The sequence below is a fragment of the Rutilus rutilus genome, assembly GCF_951802725.1.
Source record: "Rutilus rutilus genome assembly, chromosome: 9".
Classification (NCBI taxonomy): Eukaryota; Metazoa; Chordata; class Actinopteri; order Cypriniformes; family Leuciscidae; genus Rutilus; species Rutilus rutilus.
Genome location: NC_140223.1, coordinates 17,215,074 through 17,238,830, shown reverse-complemented (window position 1 = coordinate 17,238,830; position 23,757 = coordinate 17,215,074). Strand labels below are relative to the sequence as shown.

Genomic DNA, 23,757 nt, shown 5'->3' with positions numbered 1-23,757 from the left:
CGGCAGAGGGACTTCCAATCCGGCATTCAGGTGGCTCTATTTTTGCTGGACAGGTGGGTGAATCCAGTTTGTTTTTTCTAAATGGTTCATGACTGTTTCAGGAAGCACGGAAGGGAGGGGGAGGGTGGAGCCAGCCTCTGTTTTGTTTGACAATACTTAGAACGTCAACAAGAAGTGACGTCACCCAACATCTCTTAGAGCACCTTTAACTTCTTTTGGCTATATTGAAACTGAGTATTTAAACATTTTACAGAAAGTTTGCTTTAAAAAAACTAAAAATGTAGTCCAATTTTCAAAAGGATACAACAGGCATCTTTGGTGGGCTCTAATATTTCACATCTCCTATTTGTCCACCCATAATCCCGAAAGCCCTCTTTTGTAAAGGCAGCTGTGGGGAAGTCTAACAGTCAGTGACCACCCAGAGATCCGCAAGACCTGCGCCAATTATCTTCTGTGCTGTTCAATACAGTTCATCCATGAGACATTTATTCAGCCCATTCCTTACCAAACTTGACTCAAGTAGCTATTTTTGTTGTCTGATAGGCTGCCCACCAAAAAGTCTGATCCTTCATAAATTAGGTGACTCTATATCCAAAATATTCTGAGAGACTGAATTCTCAGTGAATGATGTCATATCCTTTCACAAGTACAGGAAGACTCTGTGGGAGAATATCAGGCTGTTTTGATTGTTTGGCTGGAAACAGTTTGTTTATGAGGTCACCATAATACCGGAATGCAATGTGAAAGAAAGAGTTTCTTACCAGTACATCATCTTTTTAGACTTCTTTTGGCACCAGATCTTGAATGCAAACACTTCAAACACAATCAGATGCCACATATTATAAATTCATTCTCGCTTTAGTTTCTCTCTCCCAACCTCACACTATGAGCAGTTGAAAGTGAAAGTTTATTTTGTTTCTTTCACATTAGTTTCAGATCATGTTAGCCACCGCCATTTTGGAAACAACGTCAAATGGCACTTCTTCATTGAAATCTTCCCAATTATAAAAAAATAAATAATGTGATGCATTGTAAAGCAAGGCCGTCCTCCCCCAGGAATTGGGTCTCCTTTAGGACCCAGGCAGTAATGCCTGATCAAAAATTATGGTTATTTCTTGACCAATTAATACCTATTTAACTATTGTATGATGTTTATTACAATAAGTGCACTAACAACATGCTTGGAATATAAAATGACTGCCTATGTATTGCATAATAAAACAAATACAACCATGCCTAATGTAGTTTTTATAAGGATAAGGATTGTTGCAACATACTATGTTCTGTAAAAGTAATTTAATATTATACAAAATAATTGTAATGTGGTATACTATATAATAATACTATAATATTTTGTTATTATAAAAATATTAATAATACTATAATTTATTTATATACTAATCATTAATAATAATAAATTTTTAACTATAATATTTTAATAAATGAATTGTCATACTAAGTACACACAAACATCATTAATTTGAAACATGTAATTGGGAACTATATTGAAGGCCTATTGATGAGCGCTGTTAGACCGCTGAGGCAGAACTAAACTTTTTGAAACTTGTTGTCATCCTAACAACAAGCAAAGAAGTGTGTAATCAGAGGTGGACAGTAACAAAGTACATTTACGTGAGTCAGTACTCACTTACTTAAGCTACACTTTTTGAGTATCAGTAGGCCTACTTTACTTGAGTTGCCTATTATTTTGTCTGGAAACTTTTTACTTTAAATTCACTACATCTGAAAGACAAATATCATACTTTTTACTCCACTACATTTCTGTCGAGGTCCTTGAGTAGAAAGTAGTAACGTCAGTCAGGGGATGAATTTGGTTGCAGGGGTTGCATTTTGGTTGGAAATGAAAGTCGGGTTGACGTCATAACCCGACGTCAGATTAAAGTCAGAACTCGATGTCGGTTTGACGTCATAATCTGACGTCTGATTGATGTCAGAACCCGACCGTGGTTTGACGTCATGCAGAACCCGACATCGGATTCACGTCAGAACCCGACGTCAACATGCAACGTCGGACAGACGTTGGATTTTGGTTGGAAATGAAAGTCGGGTTGATGTTAGCCTGGCAAGCCAGATGTACATCAAGATGTTTAGTCTGGCAACTCACCATAGACACGGTCAATCTGATGGGCGGGATAAACGGCTGTCTTTCAAATTCCCTCTGCACACAATAGGACAGCGCTTCAACCAACCAGAGCGTTTTCCCAACAGCGGAGCTTAGTTTATAGATTCAACTTTTAAATCTGGCCGACAAAACTACGAACACATCTTCCTTTTTTAAAGAATGACTTAAGTGCCGTTCTTTGTTCTTTTCTCAAAGAAAAACTTAACTCCAACTCCTCCAGAGTTGCGGCCAAAGCCGATTCGAAAGACCGTTGTTCTCCATCGCAGCAGCCATTCTTTGTTTTCAAGTGGCAGGGAGCCGTCGCAACTCTGTCGTCATATGTTAAGCCCGCCCCCGCCTACTCTATAGCCTACACGACGTGATTGGCCTGACCCAATTTAGGTTTTTGCAGCAAAAAGGTCTATTGAGAGTTGCTAGACCCACCCTGGCTGCAAAATAATTTTGCTGCCGCTAGGGTGCGTCTAGATTTCTAGGCTAGGTTGATGTCAGAACCCGACTGATGTTGGTTTCTGACGTCAACCCGATTTTCATTTTCAACCACAATAAAACGATTTGATATTGATATGAGGGTAGGTAGGCAGGCATAGATTCAGAGGCATAAGGTACTGTAAGTATTACATACAATGCAACAATAATAAAACAATGCATTGACATTTACTTTTTACTTTAGATACTTGAGTACTTTTAAAAAACGAGTACTTCTGTGCTTTTACTTAAGTAAAAATTGGTCTTAACAACTTTTACTTGTAACGGAGTAATATTTGACCAGTATCTGTACTTTCACTCAAGTAAGGAAGTTGTGTACTTTGCCCACCTCTGTGTGTAATAGAGTGCAGCAGAGCAGCATCAATAACATCAAATATAGTCTATTAAAACATTATTTTATTTTTTTTAATGTAGCCTATATGCTAAATAAATAATGTTGCCTTGGCAAGGGAATGAAATAAATAAGTTGAAGTAGCCTACTAAAATTACTAAAACTAAAACTGAAATAAGAATAAATTCAAGCTTAATAGAAATATTTATTTTTAAAAAACTTTAAAAAAAATGACAAGCGCATAAGATAAACTACAATTAAAGTGTAAACTGAAAGTAGAAAAATATATCTATTTTAAAATCTTAACATTAAATATGATAATATGATGACCCTGCCACGAACACTGACCTAAAGTGAATGGATATTTACGTTCTGAACACTGATTGAGGGCCGATCGCCTTAGTCACCAAACATGGGAATGATTGCTGATTGGATTTAATTCCGAAGACATTCAAAGTAAGGCTCATCAACAGCTGTGTACTTTCTTCAACAAAAGAATGAAAAGGTTGATAAATGCATTCAAGAGCCATTGACCTTCCACGTATCACAAATTCACATCAAAGCACTTCATCATGCTCCTTTTATGATGTTACAGACCCAGACATTGTCTCCGAGGGCTTGAGTCCAAAAAGCTGTGGACACAGCCTGACTAATAAAACAGAACAACCCAGCCAACACAAAAGTGAGCACGCACAGGACTGCGGGAAAATAAATTGCACCACAACTTGCAATTAGTGCCGTTAAAAAACAAAGTATTAATTCACTCCCTGTGAAGCTGTCAAGATATTGCACACATAAAGAGGTTTGTACAGCTTATCAGGCTAAAGCATATTCTTACACAACAAATCAGTGTTCTAGAGACACAAAGCATGTCTCCGCTGTTTAAGTCAACATATAACACATCTTTGTAAATTAAAATGCTATTTACATTTTTGAATCAGCCCCAAACATTCCTTCCTCTTGATTTTATCATGCGAAAACACAATGGTGCTTATGTAGAGAGGGAAAGGGAGAGAAAGTGAGGTTTCAGACTCAAACCGATGACCTTACACAACTTTCCTCATGTCTGACATCAAATCGAAGCCTCTCCCTTTTGCATAAGATCACTCATTTTTGTATGGCACAAGCCTGTAATTCTTATTGAACCATAAATACGATTCATTGCTTATAAAGCCTGCCACACACATACTTGGCTGTAAAGACTGCCACACACATTTTACTTAGCTGGTATTCTGGACTGAGATCGTAACAATAGATACAACTGAGGAAAAACATTACAGCTGCGGTCTGGAAGCATTTAGCCAGCAGTTAGTGTTATGTTGGCAAAGTGTCATGCAAGACAATGCAGAGGCTCCCATCAGTTCTGTGTGCGGTTGTGTTTACTTGGGCAACGTATACATTCAGCAATTAGCTGCACTGCCAGAAGATTACAGAAATTACGTTTTGAATGCCACATTTTTAACTATACCACAACATCATCGTTTTCCAAAAGGAGACTCTTCAGGCATCAAATGATATGCCAGTGTTTTCCAAATAAATCCCCGTCTTTTGCATGGGTCAGGTGTGTTTTAGACCAGACTGCCTATGTTAATCAAAAACATAATTTGATTGGAAGATTTGGGCTTGCCAGCACTTTGCTGAAACAACAATATTCATTGCAAGTGGGTGGATGGATTAGGAAACTCAAATGACTTTAGACCTCTTGGCTCTATTTTCTCTAAGACAGACCTTACTAACTATGAACCTCAGTACTGAAATATCAGGGCATCTGCATCCCTTTCAGATCGCAGATGGGTCAATGACTTACAAGAGATTCCGCAATAAACCAAAGGAAAAATCTTTAATCTAGCTTACACCTAACAAAACCATTTCAAAACTGTTTTTAAAATATATTTTCAAAATTAAAAAGTGTGTGCAACGATTAATCGCATCCAAAATAAAAGTTTGTGTTTACATAATATACACTCACCTAAAGGATTATTAGGAACACCATACTAATACTGTGTATGGCCTTTCGCCTTCAGAACTGCCTTAATTCTACGTGGCATTGATTCAACAAGGTGCTGAAAGCATTCTTTAGAAATGTTGGCCCATATTGATAGGATAGCATCTTGCAGTTGATGGAGATTTGTGGGATGCACATCCAGGCCACGAAGCTCCCGTTCCACCACATCCCAAAGATGCTCTATTGGGTTGAGATCTGGTGACTGTGGGGGCCATTTTAGTACAGTGAACTCATTGTCATGTTCAAGAAACCAATTTGAAATGATTCGAGCTTTGTGACATGGTGCATTATCCTGCTGGAAGTAGCCATCAGAGGATGGGTACATGGTGGTCATAAAGGGATGGACATGGTCAGAAACAATGCTCAGGTAGGCCGTGGCATTTAAACGATGCCCAATTGGCTTCCCCCACACCATTACACCACCACCACCAGCCTGCACAGTGGTAACAATGGATGATGGATCCATGTTCTCATTCTGTTTACGCCAAATTCTGACTCTACCATCTGAATGTCTCAACAGAAATCGAGACTCATCAGACCAGGCAACATTTTTCCAGTCTTCAACAGTCCAATTTTGGTGAGCTCGTGCAAATTGTAGCCTCTTTTTCCTATTTGTAGTGGAGATGAGTGGTACCCGGTGGAGTTTTCTGCTGTTGTAGCCCATCCGCCTCAAGGTTGTACGTGTTGTGGCTTCACAAATGCTTTGCTGCATACCTCGGTTGTAACGAGTGGTTATTTCAGTCAAAGTTGCTCTTCTATCAGCTTGAATCAATCGGCCCATTCTCCTCTGACCTCTAGCATCAACAAGGCATTTTCCTCCCACAGGACTGCCGCATACTGGATGTTTTTCCCTTTTCACACCATTCTTTGTAAACCCTAGAAATGGTTGTGTGTGAAAATCCCAGTAACTGAGCAGATTGTGAAATACTCAGACCGGCCCGTCTGGCACCAACAACCATGCCACGCTCAAAATTGCTTAAATCACCTTTCTTTCCCATTCTGACATTCAGTTTGGAGTTCAGGAGATTGTCTTGACCAGGACCACACCCCTAAATGCATTGAAGCAACTGCCATGTGATTGGTTGATTAGATAATTGCATTAATGAGAATTTGAACAGGTGTTCCTAATAATCCTTTAGGTGAGTGTGAATGTGTGTACCGTGTATTATTATTTTGTATATATTAATACACACACATGCATGTATATATTTGAGAAATATTTGTGTGTATTTATATATATACAAAATAATTATACACAGTACACTCATATATTATGTAAACACAAACTTTGGATGCGATTAATCGCTATTGTTCCACGGCCCTAGTTTTTTGTTTTGTTTTACAAATATCACAAATTATTAACACATAAATAGCAATATGTTTCTGAGGAGTCACACTACATCATGTTTTCTATCCTGAACAAACCTTGGCTTGTCACAAAAGGTCAAATGATCTAATATTTTAAGGGATTTTAAGAGATATTTTCCTGCATGTTGGTTACACTGGTCATTTTCCCAGATGATGCAGATGAGGCGTTTGTCTTGCTAAGAAAGATAAAGACGACGATAAAATGATAGAGAAAGTAGAGAGAAAAACGAGGCAGGAGCGGTCTAGCCACCCGACCATCTCCTAAATGATCTGCCTCAACTATTTTCCATTTCAGAGGCATTTTATAATCTCCAGATTTCTTTTAATAATCATGGATGCTGTGAGTCCTCCTTATTGCCTTTTTCAGTGCTGGCCTTTCCTCGAAACTGCCACCAGACTTCCCATTTATAGGCACGGAGACTAGTGATTTTAGGAAGGAAAGAGAGAAAGAATGGACATCGGGACAGAGTGAGGAGGGAGGTCGGACTGTGTCGTGGGAACCGTGAGCCGAGTCTGGATTGCTAAACTTTACCCTCGAGAGAATTCACAACTGCTTTCAATTTAAGATGGGGGTCACTCAAATTACAGTCCCCCCTTCCGCCAAAACCCAATCCACGGCCTGCACCCCCCCCCAGGCCCAGCCCTCTCCATGCTCTAGAGAGCCAAAGCCATGACATCATCATCACCAGTGGCTTTCTCTAAGGCTGCCTCGCACCCCAGTGCACTCTTTCTTCTTCTCCTATGTCATTTATCATAAGCCAATCTTTCCAGATTGTGACGTGTCTTTTCACTCTCTTTCTCTCGTGTCATTCTCTCTATCTCGTCTCTGTTTTCAGTCAGATGTGGTTTGTGTTGATCTTCTGCTGTTTTTCATTGTAGTCTGTTGTCAGGCAGTAAAGACGTGGTGACAGGCCTGAGAGGTGCAGAGGGCTGCAGTGGTGAACTGATTCAGGGGTGAAAGGGCTTGTGAGTTTTATCAATTTAAACAACACCTCTAAGCAACAAACTCATCATAGGTGAGAAAACCACAAAGCGTTTTTACACCTCAACTAAAACAAGTAATAAAAACTCAGTGAGTGTTTTAGCGCAATTTTCTCACGTCATGGGATCACAACACTAAGAGATAGTAAATGAAAGAGAAAATAAGTTGCTCGAGAATATAACTTTCTCTTGAAATTCAAATGAACTTTCTGAAAATAAATCAGCAATGGATAATAAAAAAGGCACAATCACTTGACTAGTTGAATATCATTTTTTTTATTAGCTCATTATTTTTTACATCTTGTGTTCACTCAATATCCTCGATTTTCTCTGTATCAGCTTCCTTTTCTGCTTTGTCCACTTCAGATTCTTCCTTCTTTTCTGCTTGACTATTGGCTTGTGACTTTGTAAAATCTTCTTCTGCTTTCCAGATATTTGCCAAAACATCCTCTGAAAGCCACGAGTCATCGTAGAAATCAGATACGCCTGATGAGGAAGCCGTTGGTGTGGATGTCGCCATCTTTTGTCGCTTTGCTGAACGTTCTTCCATTTATTTTGCAACAACCTCTTGTCGTTTTCTCATATATTCTTGCTCCTTCTCCAAATCTTGATCGATACCTTCATTGATTTCTTGCCGTAATTCAGTGGAATTAATTGTGCTCATGACTCTTGTGAATACCTTCCTTACGTATTTCTGTGGAACAATAGTTTTATAGGTGAAAAGGCAATATTTTTCTTATTTCCCTTCATATAAAGATTTAATTAATTTTTGAAGCATAAAGGAAAGATTTTTGATCAATTCTTTTTTTCTAATATTATTGTAAATTTTAGAAGCTATCGATTGCAATTTGTTTCAACTCGATAGCTATTATGGTTGCCGAGAAATTTGCAAAAAACGGAATTTTTTCTGGAATTTCCAGGAAATCCAAAATCTTTTCCTGGATTTTTTTTGTGCGTTCCCGAGATTAGACCTTCCTTAACATAATGCCGAAAACCCGAAGTCTCTAGGTGGTCTGGTTGAGGAGTAGATAGAAGTGCAAGATTGGTGCGCACAGACAGAACAGAAATCATGAGTTAACAATCGCAATTTTGTCCGGTGGAAAATTGCGCTAAAAAAGATCTATTAAAGGGATACTCAACTTTTTTTGGAAATAGGCTCATTTTACAACTCCCCCAGAGTTAAAGTTGAGTTTTACCATTTTCGAATCCATTCAGCCGATCTCCGGGTTTGGCGGTACCACTTTTAGCATAGCTTAGCATAGATAATTGAATCGGACAAGACCATTAGCATCTCTCTCAAAAAAATGACCAAAGAGTTTCGATATTTTTCCTATTTAAAACTTGACTCTTCTCTAGTTACATTGTGTACTAAGACCGACGGAAAATGTAAAGTTGCGATTTTCTAGGCTGATATGGCTAGGAACTATACTCTCATTCCTGCGTAATAATCAAGAAACTTTGCTGCCGTACCATGAGTGCAGCAGGCGTAATGATATGACGCAGCGCCTGAAAATAGGTCTAATAGGTTAGACAAACTTAGTCCCGGTCACGTTGGAAGTTACAGAGCTGGGGACTATTTTCAGGCGCTGCATCATATCATTACGCCTAACTACAGAGGAGTCAAGTTTTAAATAGGAAAACTATCAAAACTCTTTGGTCATTTTTTTGAGAGAGATGCTAATGGTCTTGTCTGATTCAATGATCTATGCTAAGCTATGCTACAAGTGGTACCGCCAGACCCGGAGATCGGCTGAATGGATTCGAAAACGGTAAAACTCAACTGTTTAACTCTGGGGGAGTTGTAAAATGAGCCTATTTCCAAAAAAAGTGGAGTATCCCTTTAAGTTGGCTATAATGGCTATTCTTACAAATTAAAATATATTTTGTAAAAATTTGGCTATTTACATTTTTATAACATATTTTATAGGTGTGGCACCAAAAGTATTTTAATCAAGCTACACTTCAGAATTTTATGTAGGCCTATGTGGCACAAAAAAGTCTTTCAAATTTTGTTCTTGTGTTCTCTCTTCAATCTCATGATTGATCTTTATGTTTACTTTCCTTAAATTGTACTTTTAATTCATTGATTGATAATTCAAACATTTTACGAATTTATATGTAATTGCCACCTCATAAAATAGTTCTGTTTTCCAGTGAGACCAGAATTATGGGTTTATGTCATGTCTGTAAACAGAGAAAAGAAGGTCCGAATATTATGGTGGCAGATACAGGACTTACTTGCTCAAACAAAATGTATTTTGAATGTATCTCTTGCTTTCTTCTTGCTGCCAGTGTAGAATAATAGATCAGCTCAGATGGTGATCACAGTCAACCATTACAAACAATCAAATCAGATTCATCCATGCAGATGAGCAGTGCCGAAACACAACTGATGTAAAAAAATTTATTAAAAATAAAACTCTGCAGGTTGCATTTTGCATTTTGCATGTTGCAGGTTGCATTTTATTTTTCAACCACAGATGGCGATAGAGAGGCCAAAGTTCCATGGTGCACCTTTAAGAAAAGAAATTACATGCAAATGGTGGAGACCGGAAACGCACGCTCATGCAAATTTCACTGCATTCCAAAGTTCATGTTTTGTGCGCTTTGACCTGTGAATTCGTAGAAGAATGAAACCTCACGGTGTAAAGAATGTAAAACATGAAGCTGCTGTGCTGGTTTGAAACATTACAGTAAACCATTGAGCATGACATCATATCACAATCATGTCCAAAGTAATTTTGCATGCTAAAAGTCTACGGTTTTGGTTCATGTCTAAAATGAAGATACATGTACGCATTTATAAATGAGTCTTTCTCTTCCAGGAAATTGGAGCAAAAATATTGATGACTCATCCTGCGCTTGTGGGTGTACCCAATTTTTTGGTCCAATCAAAAGCTCTCTAGAATGAGAACGTTCCTCCTTCTACCTTCCTCTAACTAGCAATAGCAAGTAAAAAAAGTAAAATAGCAGTAAATATTCATATTTACCAGTTATTTGCAGACAAAAGTAAATTGGCTTTGTCTGTTTGGAAATGTCTGTCTTCAAAACTCTCAATAAACTTGAGTCAAGAAGATTGTGCGTTTGGGTCCATTAGGAGGCTTGGCGCTCTCATATTCATGGAATGCCGAGCATGCATGCAGTTAGTCGGGCAGCTGGCGTGATGGGTGAGGAGGGAGGAGAAAGGAGGGGTGTCACACTAAATAAGCACAATTACACTTACGCGGGATGGAAACCAGATGACCACGGGCACTGACAACATGCAGGGGTTACATAGGCCAAGGCTCAGATACACACTTAAACACAAAAGGCCCTTACAACATCCTGGAGCCCTGCAGTAGACGAATGGGGAGGCTTGCAGGCACTCTGTAAACACAGTGCGTTTCCCACACTGCACTTTCGTGATCTAAGTGTGAGCCATGACCCCCTCATTCCTCCCACTTTCTCAGGTTTTCCAAAACACCTCCCATCAAGACCGTTTCACTTTTTCAGTGTGATTTGTATTGAACCCAGTCAAGTTGATTTGTTCCTATAAACTTGTAGTAAACTTGTAGTGCTCGACACAAAGGCTTTGTAGTAAGTTTGCCATGTTAGGGAGACTTTTTGTCATGTTCTCCTACCTTCCTTTTTTTCCTGTTCTGTGTGAGCGGAGGGGGTGATTTTACATGACTGGGAAATGAGCTAATCGCTCGGTCTTTATGACCTAATTTCAGAGCTCTCAGCTTGCTGAGACAAAGACAGAAACTACATTCCAAATGCTGCTCTGTGCGTGAGAATTTCTCTTGCGAAAAATTCAGGAAGATCATAAATTAGGTTCGTACCTCATACAGCAATAACTCTGACGTTTGTGCCATTTACAAACATGAAGAGTACTAAAGAGTATAAGACTTTAAAAACATATTGTGATACTAGATTCTAAGGGGATTATTTTATGTCACTGAAGTGCTCATGTCTGTGACTCCCTAGGTTTCATTCAGAGTAAAAGATTAACTTGAGTATCTAAAATACACTTTCATTATTGGAGTGAGATACATGTGATATTAATTAAAACAAGACCAAAATAATGCAGTAGTTTGCGCTTCTTTGTGTTCCTAGACTTTGCCAATATCAAATCCACCATCGCCCCCTAGTGGTTAGTCAAATGTGATTTTGAATGACCACTAGGGGGCTAGATGTTTTTTTGTGTGTAAGTGTGCTCTTTTGCTCTAGCAATATGTTTTTAAAGAGTAAATTTAAATTTTGAAAGTCCATTTCGGATTCTGGTACATATTTTAAATTCTTACATTTATTGAACATTTACATGGCTCTATAGCAGAGAATGTTGTCATAAGAGTAACTTGCGGTTTATATAGGCCTACACTGATTTTGAAAAAAAATTAAATACCATCAATAATAAAAAAGGCTTCTGCTACATTTTTAGCTGTAGACAATTAAACAATTCAGGAAAAATTTACATTGAAAAGCTAATATACATAAAAACACACAGGCGGAAAAAACAACACACGTGACAACCTAGCCCTGACATTTATGAAAAATACCTCTGTCGTGACCTTCCAGGTATAATCTACCTTCATTATCTAGTTAACTCCTGCCCTAATGGTTTAATTGTGTCCGTGTGTTTCCACAGAAGCTATTAAAGAAAGGCAGTGGAATTTAGCTTGGAGGGTGGGACAATAAACTTGAAACAAAACATAAAATGAATAAATGTATCTTTATTGTTTAAGATTTGAAAATAACAATAAAAAAAAAACAAAAAAAACAATTGGTATAGGCTGGTATGAATTAAAACAGTTACAGGTCAGTTAAAAGGCATTCAGTTGTAAGCAAGCATCATCAAAAGTCGGAAGTTGCTACACATATATGTTGACTTCCATAGAATCATTCTCACTAATGAAATCTAGAGACAAAATGTGCAACGAGTGTTATAAGCCAATAAAATTAAATTTAAAAAATCATCAATTAATTATTCTTATGTATAAATGTATACTGACATAAACATGTAAGTGAAGTCAAAACAGTTTATGGGAAACCACTCCATTATTAATCATATTCTTTGTCATTATGGTTGTGATAAATATATCCCTGAAAGCTGATTAACCTCATGTGTATAATAACCATAAAAAGTGACATAAGACAAAGAAGGTAACAGAAGTATTTCAACCAACTCACCGAAGTATAGTACAATATCTCCCACTTTTAGAATGAAACAAAAAGTGTAGAATATCCCATTTAAAAAACCATGAAACATACATGTTATTCTAAACTGGTTCCTCATATGTGTGAGAAATTTGCACTTTGTGTATTGATATGTATTATGTTCTTGTGTTGATAATTTGGAACATTTTACAAAATGTACTCAAATTGGACCTTTAATTCTCAGTGGTTTTAATTGATCTGAATGTTGGAGTGTCATGAGATGGGAGTTTGTACCAGACACTGAAAGGCATCCGGCTTTAGTTCGAAACCACTTCGGGCATCTTCTCATAAGACACCTGCTCCTCTTCAGGCAGTAACTCCTCCTTATCATCCAATATGATGAACCTATTTTGGGAGTTTCTGCGCACTGCGATCAGGATCAAACCTACCAGAAGTAGGGCAGACATGATGGCCAGGGTGGCCACTAGGAAGAAGGCTGGAAGAGACACAAGATATGTCAAATTTTGGGCACAAAGTAAACAGCAATAGATGCTATTTACATTAAGTGTAAATAGCAACAAAAAGTAATTTCTTTGCACTAAGTGTAAATAGTTTTTAGAGAGTGGCAGATACTATTTGCACCTCAGTATATTGTAGTATATTTTAAAACAGTGTACAATAACAACAACATATTCAGTGTATATGATTATATTAAAATCATAAATGGATGTTGCCTTATCGGGACCTAAAGCCCTCCTCTACACCTACCTCTAACCCTATCGGTTAAACATTTATTCCCACTATTAAAAACACGTTAGGCGAATATTTTCTTAATTTTTTTGTTTACAATAAATGCTACTCCGAGCTGATTTGTGATGGGAAAAGGAAGAAGAATGAGTTTGGTAAAAGGCGGATTCGAACTCGGGCTTGGTCACGTCAAAAGCAAACGCCACCCGCCTTACTCTTAACACCACTGATCCTGTTATGGGTGGGATTTGTCTGGCTCAAACAGACAATAGTGGGCGGAGTTTGTGTTAATAGCCTCTGCCAACAAGGAGACACTTTTTAAATTTTGCAGGTAAAATATGCAATATGAATAAAAATTGGCAAAAACCAATAAATAATGTAAAAATGTATTAAAGTTAATAAAAATGTGTCTGTCTGGTGCATGAATTACACATTATACTTACAATAAATATATGAACATTTTAGGGTTGGTATGATTTTTCTGGTACAAATGCTGTCATTTGATCAAAAACAGTAAAAATAGTAATATTGTGAAATATTGTTACAATTTTAAATAACCGTTTTCCATTTGAATATATTTTTTGCCTCTGATGGCAAACCTGAATTGTCAGCTTCATTATTCTAGTCTTCAGTGTCACATGATCCTTCAGAATTCATTCTAATATGATTTGCTGCTCAAGAAACATTTCTTATCATGCATTCCTTATGCTGCTTCGTATTTTTGTAGAAACCATGATATGTTTGATTTCAGGATTATTTGATGAATAGAAAGGTCAAAATAATTGTATTTGTATTTATTTGAATTAGAAATATGTGTATGTAAATTATAATTAATTCATATATATAATTAATTTGAACTAATTATGATAATTAATTAAAATAATTTTGAGTACTTTCAGGTGTTCAACAATGCCTCACCTGGAGTCCAGCGGCCACGTTTGTGATGTCCATGTTCATCCATCCTCCCTATATAAAAGAAGCACAACAACATAAGCCACCAGCAAAGCAAAGGCAAATACATACAACAGGAAGCAGAATTTCTGTACTCTTACCGTCTTTCCCGTGGCAAGCTGACATGCACTCTTCCTCACTACCATAACGGTTTAGGTTTCCCTGGCAGCCTCCATAGATGAAGGTCTTACAAGACTGAGTGCCGGCCTCAAAGTAATACATACGGAAGCTTGCACGGCATGGGCCGGACTCGGATGGCACAGCACAGGCTTCTGTATTGAGTTACAGGAGGAAGAATGATAAGTTAATGTTTTTTTCTGGTTTATTTAATGTAATTTGTAAACAGTGACAAAAGGGTAGATATATACAATGTATATATATATATATATATATATATATATATTTTTTTTTTTTTTACTTTTTTTTTAAGAAAAGCACCAAATACTAAAACAAAGAAAAGAAAAAACTTCTCACAGAGGAAAATTCTTTGCTAATGTATTAATGGTAAATATTACTACATTTAATTTATTACAGGAGATTTGGCCAAATGACTGAAGAGTGGCCAGGGCAGCAGGAACAGACAATGACAAATTAGAAACAAAGTAGTAAAATATTACCTTATATAAAGGAACTTTTACCTCAAAATGATTTTTAACTATGGCTGTAATACAAGAGTTAGATCGAAGGGCGAAAGAAAGAGGTTTAATGGCAACTGCAAATAAAAGCAGTAGCACCTCAATGCAGTACACGAGATCCAGGGGGTGGAGTTGGATCCAGATATAAGGGGTGGAGATGGGTAGGTTTAGGGGTGGGTTTAGGGATCGGGGGTGGAGATGGGTAGGTTTAGGGGTGGGTTTAGGGATTAAGGGGTGGAGATGGGTAGGTTTAGGGGTGGGTTTAGGGATTAAGGGGTGGAGATGGGTAGGTTTAGGGGTGGGTTTAGGGATCAGGGGGTGGAGATGGGTAGGTTTAGGTATATGTAAGGTGGGAGGAGTTGGATCTGGATCCGACTCCTCCCCCTGGATTTCATGTTCTGCAGCGAGGACCAATAAAAGAGGGCTTAAGGGACATCCTTGACTCGTAGAGCGAAATAATACAAAATAATCACATTGAATGTTGTTTGTCCTTACTGAGGCCATTGGGGAAGAATAAAGCAACTTAATCCATGAAATAAACTTTATAAAATAAATAATTCCAATCCACTCTATCAAACGCTTTCTCTGCATTCAATGAAATTGCTTCATCTGTATTAGCATGAGAGGGATTGTAAATTGTATTAAAAAGCTAACTGAGATTAGAAAATGAGTGACGATTCCTAATAAATCCTGTTTGGTCTAATGAAATAATAGACGAAAGAGCGTGTCTTAAAGCCAGCAGTTTTGATAAAAGTTTGAAATCTACATTTAGCAAACTAATCGGACGGAAAGAAGTACAGTCCAATGGGTACTGGTCTTTTTTCCAAAAGAAGTGAAATAGAGGCCTGATTGAGAGTCTAAGGGAAAGGCCTTTTTTGAGAGATTCATTAAATATATCCAATAACAGGGGGAAAGGTTTCTGCCAAAACACTTTATAGAACTCAACCGGGTACCCATCTGGTCCTGGACTTTTCCCAGACTGTAAGGAAGAAACAGCTGCATAAAGATCTTCAATACTAATTGCCTCAACTAATTCCTCCGAAGACGACTGTTCAAGCTATTGAAAAAGTAATCAAAGCTGGAAGAGTTAGAAGTCAGTTCAGATGAGTACAAGGACATATATAATTCTTTGAATACAGAATTAATCTTAAAACGATTGGTAGTAATACCTGAGTCAGTTTGGATCTGAGGGATTTGACTGGAAGAAGCTGCCTTTCGTAAATGGTGTGCAAGCAGTCTACTAGCTTTATCGCCATGTTCAAAATAGGTAGACCTTGTTCTAGGCAGAAGTTCAGTGGTGCGCTGAGTCATAAGAATATCAAACTCTGATTGTAAAGACAGGCGCTCTTTATATATCTGGGGACGGGGATGTGGCATATAAATTATCAAGCTGAGATATTCGCTTCGCCAATGTAGAAAACTTTTCAATCTCAGTTTTCTCTCGTACATGAAATGATTTCCCCCCAAATATCGGCTTTAAGACTTTCCCACAAAACAGCAGCAGAGACATCTGGAGTTTTGTTCACACTAATTAAAAAAAAAAATCTATTTGCTGAGAAATATGTTGTCGTTTCACACCGCCATGGGGTGCGTGACTTAATAAAGCTTTTTAAAATGAATGTTCAAACAAATTGGAGCATGGTCAGCAAGAACAATAGCTTCATATCTGCAGTCAGCCACATTTGGAAGAAGTCTGTTGTCCACCAAAAAATAATCAACACGTGTGAAAGTATGATAAATGTGGTAGAAAAAAAACAATAATGCCGGCTAGAGGGATTGGGATTGAGAAATCACCAAGCATCAGAGACAGAGAATTCTTTCCTAAATAATTGGATTACTTTAGAGGATTTTGACAAAGGAGAAAAGTTAGAGGAGAAGCAATCCAGCTGTGGGTTAAGCCAGCAATTAAAGTCGCCTCAAAGAATTAGGTAAAGGGAGGATAAATCTGAATGTGTTTGAAAAGAACTGTTTGAAAAAAGATTTGTCATCCCAGTTAGGGGCATAAACATTAGCTACAACAATATTTACATTATACATTTGCCCGGTTATGATGACAAATCTACCAGAGGAATCAGAGAGCACCTTCGAGTGTACAAATGGAATAGCTTTATGTAGGAGAATAGCAGGAAATGAAGATTGAAACATTTGCCCCATGGTGGGTCTCCTGTAAATAGGCTATATGAGCATCTAAACGGGACAGATGATGTAGTACTTTGCTTCATTTAATAGGATTATTAAGACCTTTACAATTAAAACTAACAAATTTATAAATCACCCAATTGGACAATGGTGACGATCTAGGATGAGACATGAGTCATATCATAAAACAAAATGTTAATCAGCTATATGATTAATATGCCAACCTAGGTGACAACATGGAACAGCATTTTAAAATAAAATAAAAACATCTGACTGCAAAACAAAACTTAAACTTACATCTGATACAACCCCATGTGTGCCCCACGACATACCGCCCACCCCCCCCCCCACCCCACCCCCACGGGCTGAAGCACCTCCCCAAATGAGATGTGTGCAAAATAGTTGCTCTAAGAGCTCACAGAACCAGCGTACAAGGAATTACCACATATCCTAAAAACAAGAACATTGTGCATAGGCACTAAAATCTAGTTCCAAAAAGGCTGCCAAAGTCATCAAACATTTAAGAGAAAAAATAAAAATTAATGACCAAAAGAAAGAAAGAGATTACGTCATAATTCATTATTTTGGAGAAATCAGAAAAAAAGTCAGGTAGCCTATTCAACACCTTTCTTGATGTTTTTTTCTGATAAACTCTAAACCCAAATTGGGTTCCTCCGCAGCCAATGTGTTATAAACATTCATTATTGCATCACTAGTGATACGCTTGAAATAGAGAAATTCAGGACAGCCGATTTATAATCTGATAGAACCTTTTGCCATTTTACCTTCAAAGCCGGGGATGCTGTTAGGGATAGGAGTAGAGGGAACGACAGCTGCCTTCTGGTTGCCGGGAATGAGCCTCACTGGGATGCAAACACATAGTTATAATTTTATAGTGATTTATAGGGATGAAGGCTGATCAGGAAATTAAAAGTCGCACACAATAGTACCTGTGCAGGTCGTCATGCATGTTTCCTCAGTTTCATAATTGTTCTGGTTGCCACCGCAGCCTCCATAGGTGAAACGTTGACAGGTGCCATTGTTGTAGTGATAGCGTTTAATGGAGGCTCTGCAGCGTCCGGTCTGTGCGTCAGCCAGACACTTGTCTGATACGGCAAGACAGATGGTAAGAAGACGCTAGAACCAATGGTGTACAACTGTACTCTACTCAAAGATGTGGACAAAACCACTACAAACTCATTTTCTTTACATAGTAAACAAAAATTATAAAATACCTTGGAAGTCCTCTAGTGTCATCTCTGGAAGAGCCTTGGTTTCAACATCTGAGGAGGACGACACAGAATACTTAAGTACAAAGTTTTATTTGTTACATGTATACCTGGTAAAATGGAAACTAAACTAAAACCAAATGTCTACTGTTTCCATTTTCAAGTGAATACGGTCTCAGTATTAATTTTAATTGTAAATCATTAGTACTTAAGACTAATTGGTGTGCTAATTAACAACACTTTGTAGTAAATGCATGTGTTAATAGCTGACGGGAACCAAAACAAAGAAATGTTTACAGTAATAAAATGTGGGATAGCAAAAATATGAAGATGGATTTGATTACCATTGTTGTTCTCAGGTATGGACATTCTGCTGCGTTGAGCGACAGAATGGGAGTCTGTAAGCACAGAACCTGAAGAGAGCAGAAAGACAATTTAAATAACTGTGCTATATTTCTGAACAAGAGACATACAGGTTTGGTGCCAGTAAGATTTTGTATTGTTTTTGAAAAAAGTATCTTATACTCAACAAGACAGTAACAGCAGTAATATTGTGAAAGATTATTACAATTCAGTTTTCGGTTTCAACATATTTTAAAATGTAATTTATTCCTGTGATGAAAATCAGAATTTTCAGCATTACTTCATTCTTCAGTGTCACATGATCCTTGAGAAATAATTTGAATATGTTAATTGGCTGCTCAAGAAACATTTCTTATTATCATCTATGTTGAAAATAGTTGATATTTTTGTGGAAATCATGCTAAAAAATGTTCAGGATGTAAAGAAGAACAGCATTTCATTGCAGCATTTTCTCAGCGTAAATCGTTTGTAAGATTATAAATGTCTTTACTGTCACTTCCGATCAATTTAATGGATTCTTGCTGATTAAGAGAATCATTTTCTTTATAAAAAAATGACTGACAACAAATGTTTGAACGGTAGTGTAATTCAGTAACGAAGTACCAAACTAAACTCAACTTTTCCATGGGGAAAATTCATAGTAAGGAATGTTCTATAAAAATATATTAGTTGCACAATCTGCATCACACCCACACACAAACACAGGGCCACACACATACAAACACGCACAATGTCGTTGCATAACACAAAACAGCCCAGAATGTTGTAAATAAAATTCTTTGTATGATTTCCTGATGACAATAATAGGATCTAAGCATCTCTATTGAAAGCAGATGGCATCTTTTTCCTTTTAAACATCATCTCGACTCAACAAAATGTGGCAATTCCACGGATCACAAAGGGTCACTCAGATAAAGCAGGCACAAAGCACAATGAGCCCTTAAAGAACATTAAAAAGCCTTTCCTTTCCTCTTTCCTACCCCCAGTCTTAGTGAATATGTGAAGATAGATCACTCATTCAGAAAGAGGGAAGAGGCACCAGAAAAAAACATGGTGACAACTAACGCGTTTGTCATGTCCTTGTTGAGAACAGGTAATTCAACCGGTTATTCAACAACCCAGAGTAACCAGAGTGTCCATTTGTTAAGAGATTCAGCATAGCCCACTCAAACTCACTGAAGTTGTTCTGTGTCTCATCAAAATGTGAAAAAGAACTGACCTAACTGACTTTGAGCCTGTAAAATTAGGGTAAGGTATACACTTTGCTTTGAGAATAATTTAATAATACAGGCCCCATGACAAGTTACCAGGCTGAACTCTACTACAGATTACTACTAAATGCAAGTCAACTCAACACCATTGAAATATAGCAGGACATAAACCAACTCAGCACATAGCCAACCACAAACTACAATGTGGGTACTTGATTTGTGCCCACTCTCACTGGAGAAAGGCTGTAATAAAAGTTGTATGGTTTTCCAAAGCTCATATTTTGGTCTCCTTGTCGTAACCTCTGTTTTCGTCACCACAGACATGCCAGATCATAGACTGATATGCTCTAAAACTGTTCCAAGTGACTTTTACATTGATTGTAATGGGATACATTACAAAACTGGGCCTCACATACCAGTGTGTCAAGATTTAAACTAAAAAAACTGAATGTTTTTCTTTCAATACACTAAATTTCTCTGCATTTCCTCTGGGGGCCAATGCAAGCCAAATGCAAACATTACCTTGATGCAAATGATGCAAATCCAGGATGTGTTTCTTGATTTGCATTAATTTAGCCGCAATTTTGGGGATACTACACCCTAACTAGACTGCCGACACACTGTGGGTAGCTTAAAAATTAGTGATCCAAAATGTTCCAGTCCTTTTAAAATGGCTCCAGTGGTTAAAGTAGAGATTAAACAACTACATGGATCCTTTAAATCATAATGTACTGGCATCAACTGTGTGTTTTGTACAAATTTAATACAATTACTCAACATAAAACCACACTTTAAAGATTCCCTTTGTCCATCATAAAAGCATTTGTTTTGTCACTGAACTTCACTAGACTAATTACACATTACACACAGTACAGTCATCTCAGCTTTAATGCCTAAACAATGACGAATACCATGTGAAGGGCGTGACGCAAAAGCTCATCTCTAAAGCAGGAAGTCCAAAACAGGAGATAGCTAGTAAGTTAATTAATGTTTTGGCACTTCACAGATTGATTTTTACATTGCCATTCAAATGCTTTTTTGTTTTAAAAGAAACTAATACTTTTATTCAGGGAAGGTGCGTTAAATTTATATAAAAAATTTAAAAAACTTTATCATGTTTTCCACAAAAATATGAAGCACCTTCACATAATAAGAAATGTTTCCTATTAATATTAGCATATTAGAATGATTTCTAAAGGATCATGTGACACTGAAGACTGGAGTAATGGCTAATTTGCCATCACATTAATAAATTAAATCAAATAGAAAACAGTCATTTAAATTGTAATCATATTTCACAATATTACTGTTTATCCTCTAGTTTTGGTCCAATAAATGCAGCCTTGGTTAGCATGAGAGACTTTTTTCCACAAACATTAAATAAACCTTAACAGTAGTGTATGTGAAGCTATGAAAACAGATTATAACAGAGGGGAGAGAGTTGCACAAGGTCAATATCTCAAAGTATATCCATCACAATTAGGTTTGGGATTATAAATTATAAAGAGACATTAGAGGCAATAAACCTTTTACAAAATAAAGGTTTGCATAACACTGAAAAAAAAAAAAAAATTGGCTGATATTTACCTGTCACCCCACTACAGGATGCCTCACATTCCTCCTGGGTATTAAAGTTATTATCATTGCCATCACAGCCGCCATAGATAAACTGCTTGCAGGTCTGATTGGTGACATCGTAATAGAATCGGGGGAAAGCAGCGCGACATTTTCCCACTGCACTTGGGAGAAGGCAGTGATCTAAAAAGACAGAAGAAAAGGAATGGTCTCAAAGTAGTGAACATGTACTGACTGTCCTAACTGTAGGAAATGTACTTCTCAGATTTCAACTTGCATAATGCATTTGGCCATTATATTATTGCAGACCTCTGACCACACTTTGTCACTTGTTGCAACATATATAGCTACTATGATACCAAAGTGAATATGTCATTCAGGTATTGCAATGTCTGTGTGTCTTTACCCTCCCTCACGCTATTAAAGACTTTTGTTGACAGTGCTGGGTTGTAAAACCTGAAGTACGGGTTGGTCAGGTGCAAGCCACTAGACAACAATGCTGCAACACTACTCGGAAAAAGGGAAGGGTTTCTAAACAGCATTTTCTAAACAGCATTTTCTTTGTTTTTCAGGGGTTAGGTTTATTTCAAACTTTAGCATAATTATGAACATGATCATAGATCAATATTAACAATTTCTACATGAATAGACATTATAATATTACTTATCCTCATGTACTATCCATGAAATGCTAAACCTTCCCTTTTATTGTACATTACATAAAGTAACATAATAGCCTAGCCAAACAAGTTCCTACATGAACTAATGATATAATAACAACACACTAAATTGGCATAAGAAGTTGGCATAATCTTTTATTGCTAAGTCTTTAAAAAGCAGTAAAGAAATTTAGTTTTCAAATATTGTTAAAATTTGAAAAACTTTTCGGTATGGTGAAAGCCATTGTATTGTCATGTGACAAAAAAAAAAAAACCCTCCTGACATATTTTGACCTTTTTATGAAAAGGCACATTTTGTCCAGGTCAAGTTAAAAAATATCTTTGAAAAGTTTTGAAAATAAGTTTTGCTACATTAACGACGTGTATTAATTTCTCTCTTTCTTTTTGAATATATATATATATTACAAAACATTATGACACCAATTGAACCAGTATTCTTAAACTTTCCCCAATTTACATGCAATTACAATTAACATGTTAATTTTTACATAGTTTACGGTAAAAAAACAACAACATAGTAATCTTAATTAATTTATAGTAGGCTAATAATAGCTCAAATAAGTAGGCCTATATTAATTATGCCATTTTATCGTTAATTTTGGTTTTTAAGACAATACTATTTTTCCTGGTAATATTAACTTACCTGTGTTTACAGAGCGAACATCAGCCTCGTTTTGGGTTTTTTGGTCAGCGGTATCCTGGATCTTGCGGTACACCTTGAACTGTGTGCTCTGGGTCAAAACACACACGTCTTCGCCGTCTTTCACACAGCTGACCAGGCGACATTCTGCTCTGCCGTCCGCAGGAGTCCCGATCAGAGCGATCTGGCAGTCTTCTCTCTCACAGCAAGCATTCTGGCACTGCTCTTCGTCCGAGATCTCCGGAAGGTAAGCCAGGTAAGCCGCGCCGTTATCAAATGAGCTCAAATCTAGACCCTGCTCGACGTCCGTGTCTGGGTCCCACTCACACGCGTTTAGAACCGCCAGACAACAGAGAAAACCAACGATGGAGGCTGTGAAACGCACCTGAGCCATTCTTCACTTCCTGTCTAACTTACCTGTCCTAGCTGTTCTCGTTTATGACTGCGACTCGAATAAAGTTAGACAAGCTCTATAATCACCATACCTATTAAACCAAACTCTATTTTTTAACTGTGTCGTTTGTGTGTACGTACGCAGCAGGTGTCCGTCTTCTCTTCAGGGAAATAATGCAACCAACCAACAACAACTTCCTCTTAAGTGACGTCACACTGTTTGTCTTTCAAAAGATCCTCATAAAGCGCCACAGAAGTCACAGAACCGCTGAGCTAAACTCAAATCATTTCCTTAAATTAATGTATTATTGATGATGGATTGGAATATATTCTTCATAACGATGTCAATTAACAGTGTGTGTGTGTGTGTGTGTGTGTGTGTGTGAGAGAGTGTGATTGTGTATGTCTGGTTTTATCTTTTGCCTGCTTTTGCTTACTTTGCGGAAACCAAGTCTCCTCAAGAAAAGCAAAAACTGGAAAATCAACTGTATTGTGACTAGGCTATATTTTTGCTAGACGTTTAAGATATGTTTGTACACTAGTCTGCACAATTATATGAGTGAAACCATGATTTTAGGCCTCTGTGATTCACACTGTAGCTTATGTCTCAGTTCAGCTGAACTTGCCAAGAGCTTGCATCTGCACAATGATAATAAGTTGCTAAATGTTTCTTTTTTTAAATAGAGTAGACCAACTGGTGGCACACCACTATTAAAAAGAAGCCAAAGAAGATAAGGAATTGAT

General features: G+C 37.4%; 1 protein-coding gene across 1 annotated transcript; it reads right to left on the bottom strand.

The window, feature by feature from the left end:
* Positions 1-12,006: 12,006 nt before the first annotated feature.
* spint2 (serine peptidase inhibitor, Kunitz type, 2) lies at positions 12,007-23,202 on the bottom strand. The gene is made up of 9 exons (XM_084418082.1): positions 22,624-23,202; positions 21,313-21,483; positions 18,496-18,564; positions 18,158-18,205; positions 17,873-18,028; positions 17,708-17,785; positions 14,250-14,420; positions 14,116-14,163; positions 12,007-12,946 (listed from the first exon to the last, which is right to left on the bottom strand). The coding sequence occupies exons 1-9, from the start codon at positions 23,012-23,014 to the stop codon at positions 12,768-12,770; spliced, it is 1,311 nt and encodes a 436-aa protein (XP_084274208.1). The 5' UTR covers positions 23,015-23,202; the 3' UTR covers positions 12,007-12,767.
* Positions 23,203-23,757: the final 555 nt, after the last annotated feature.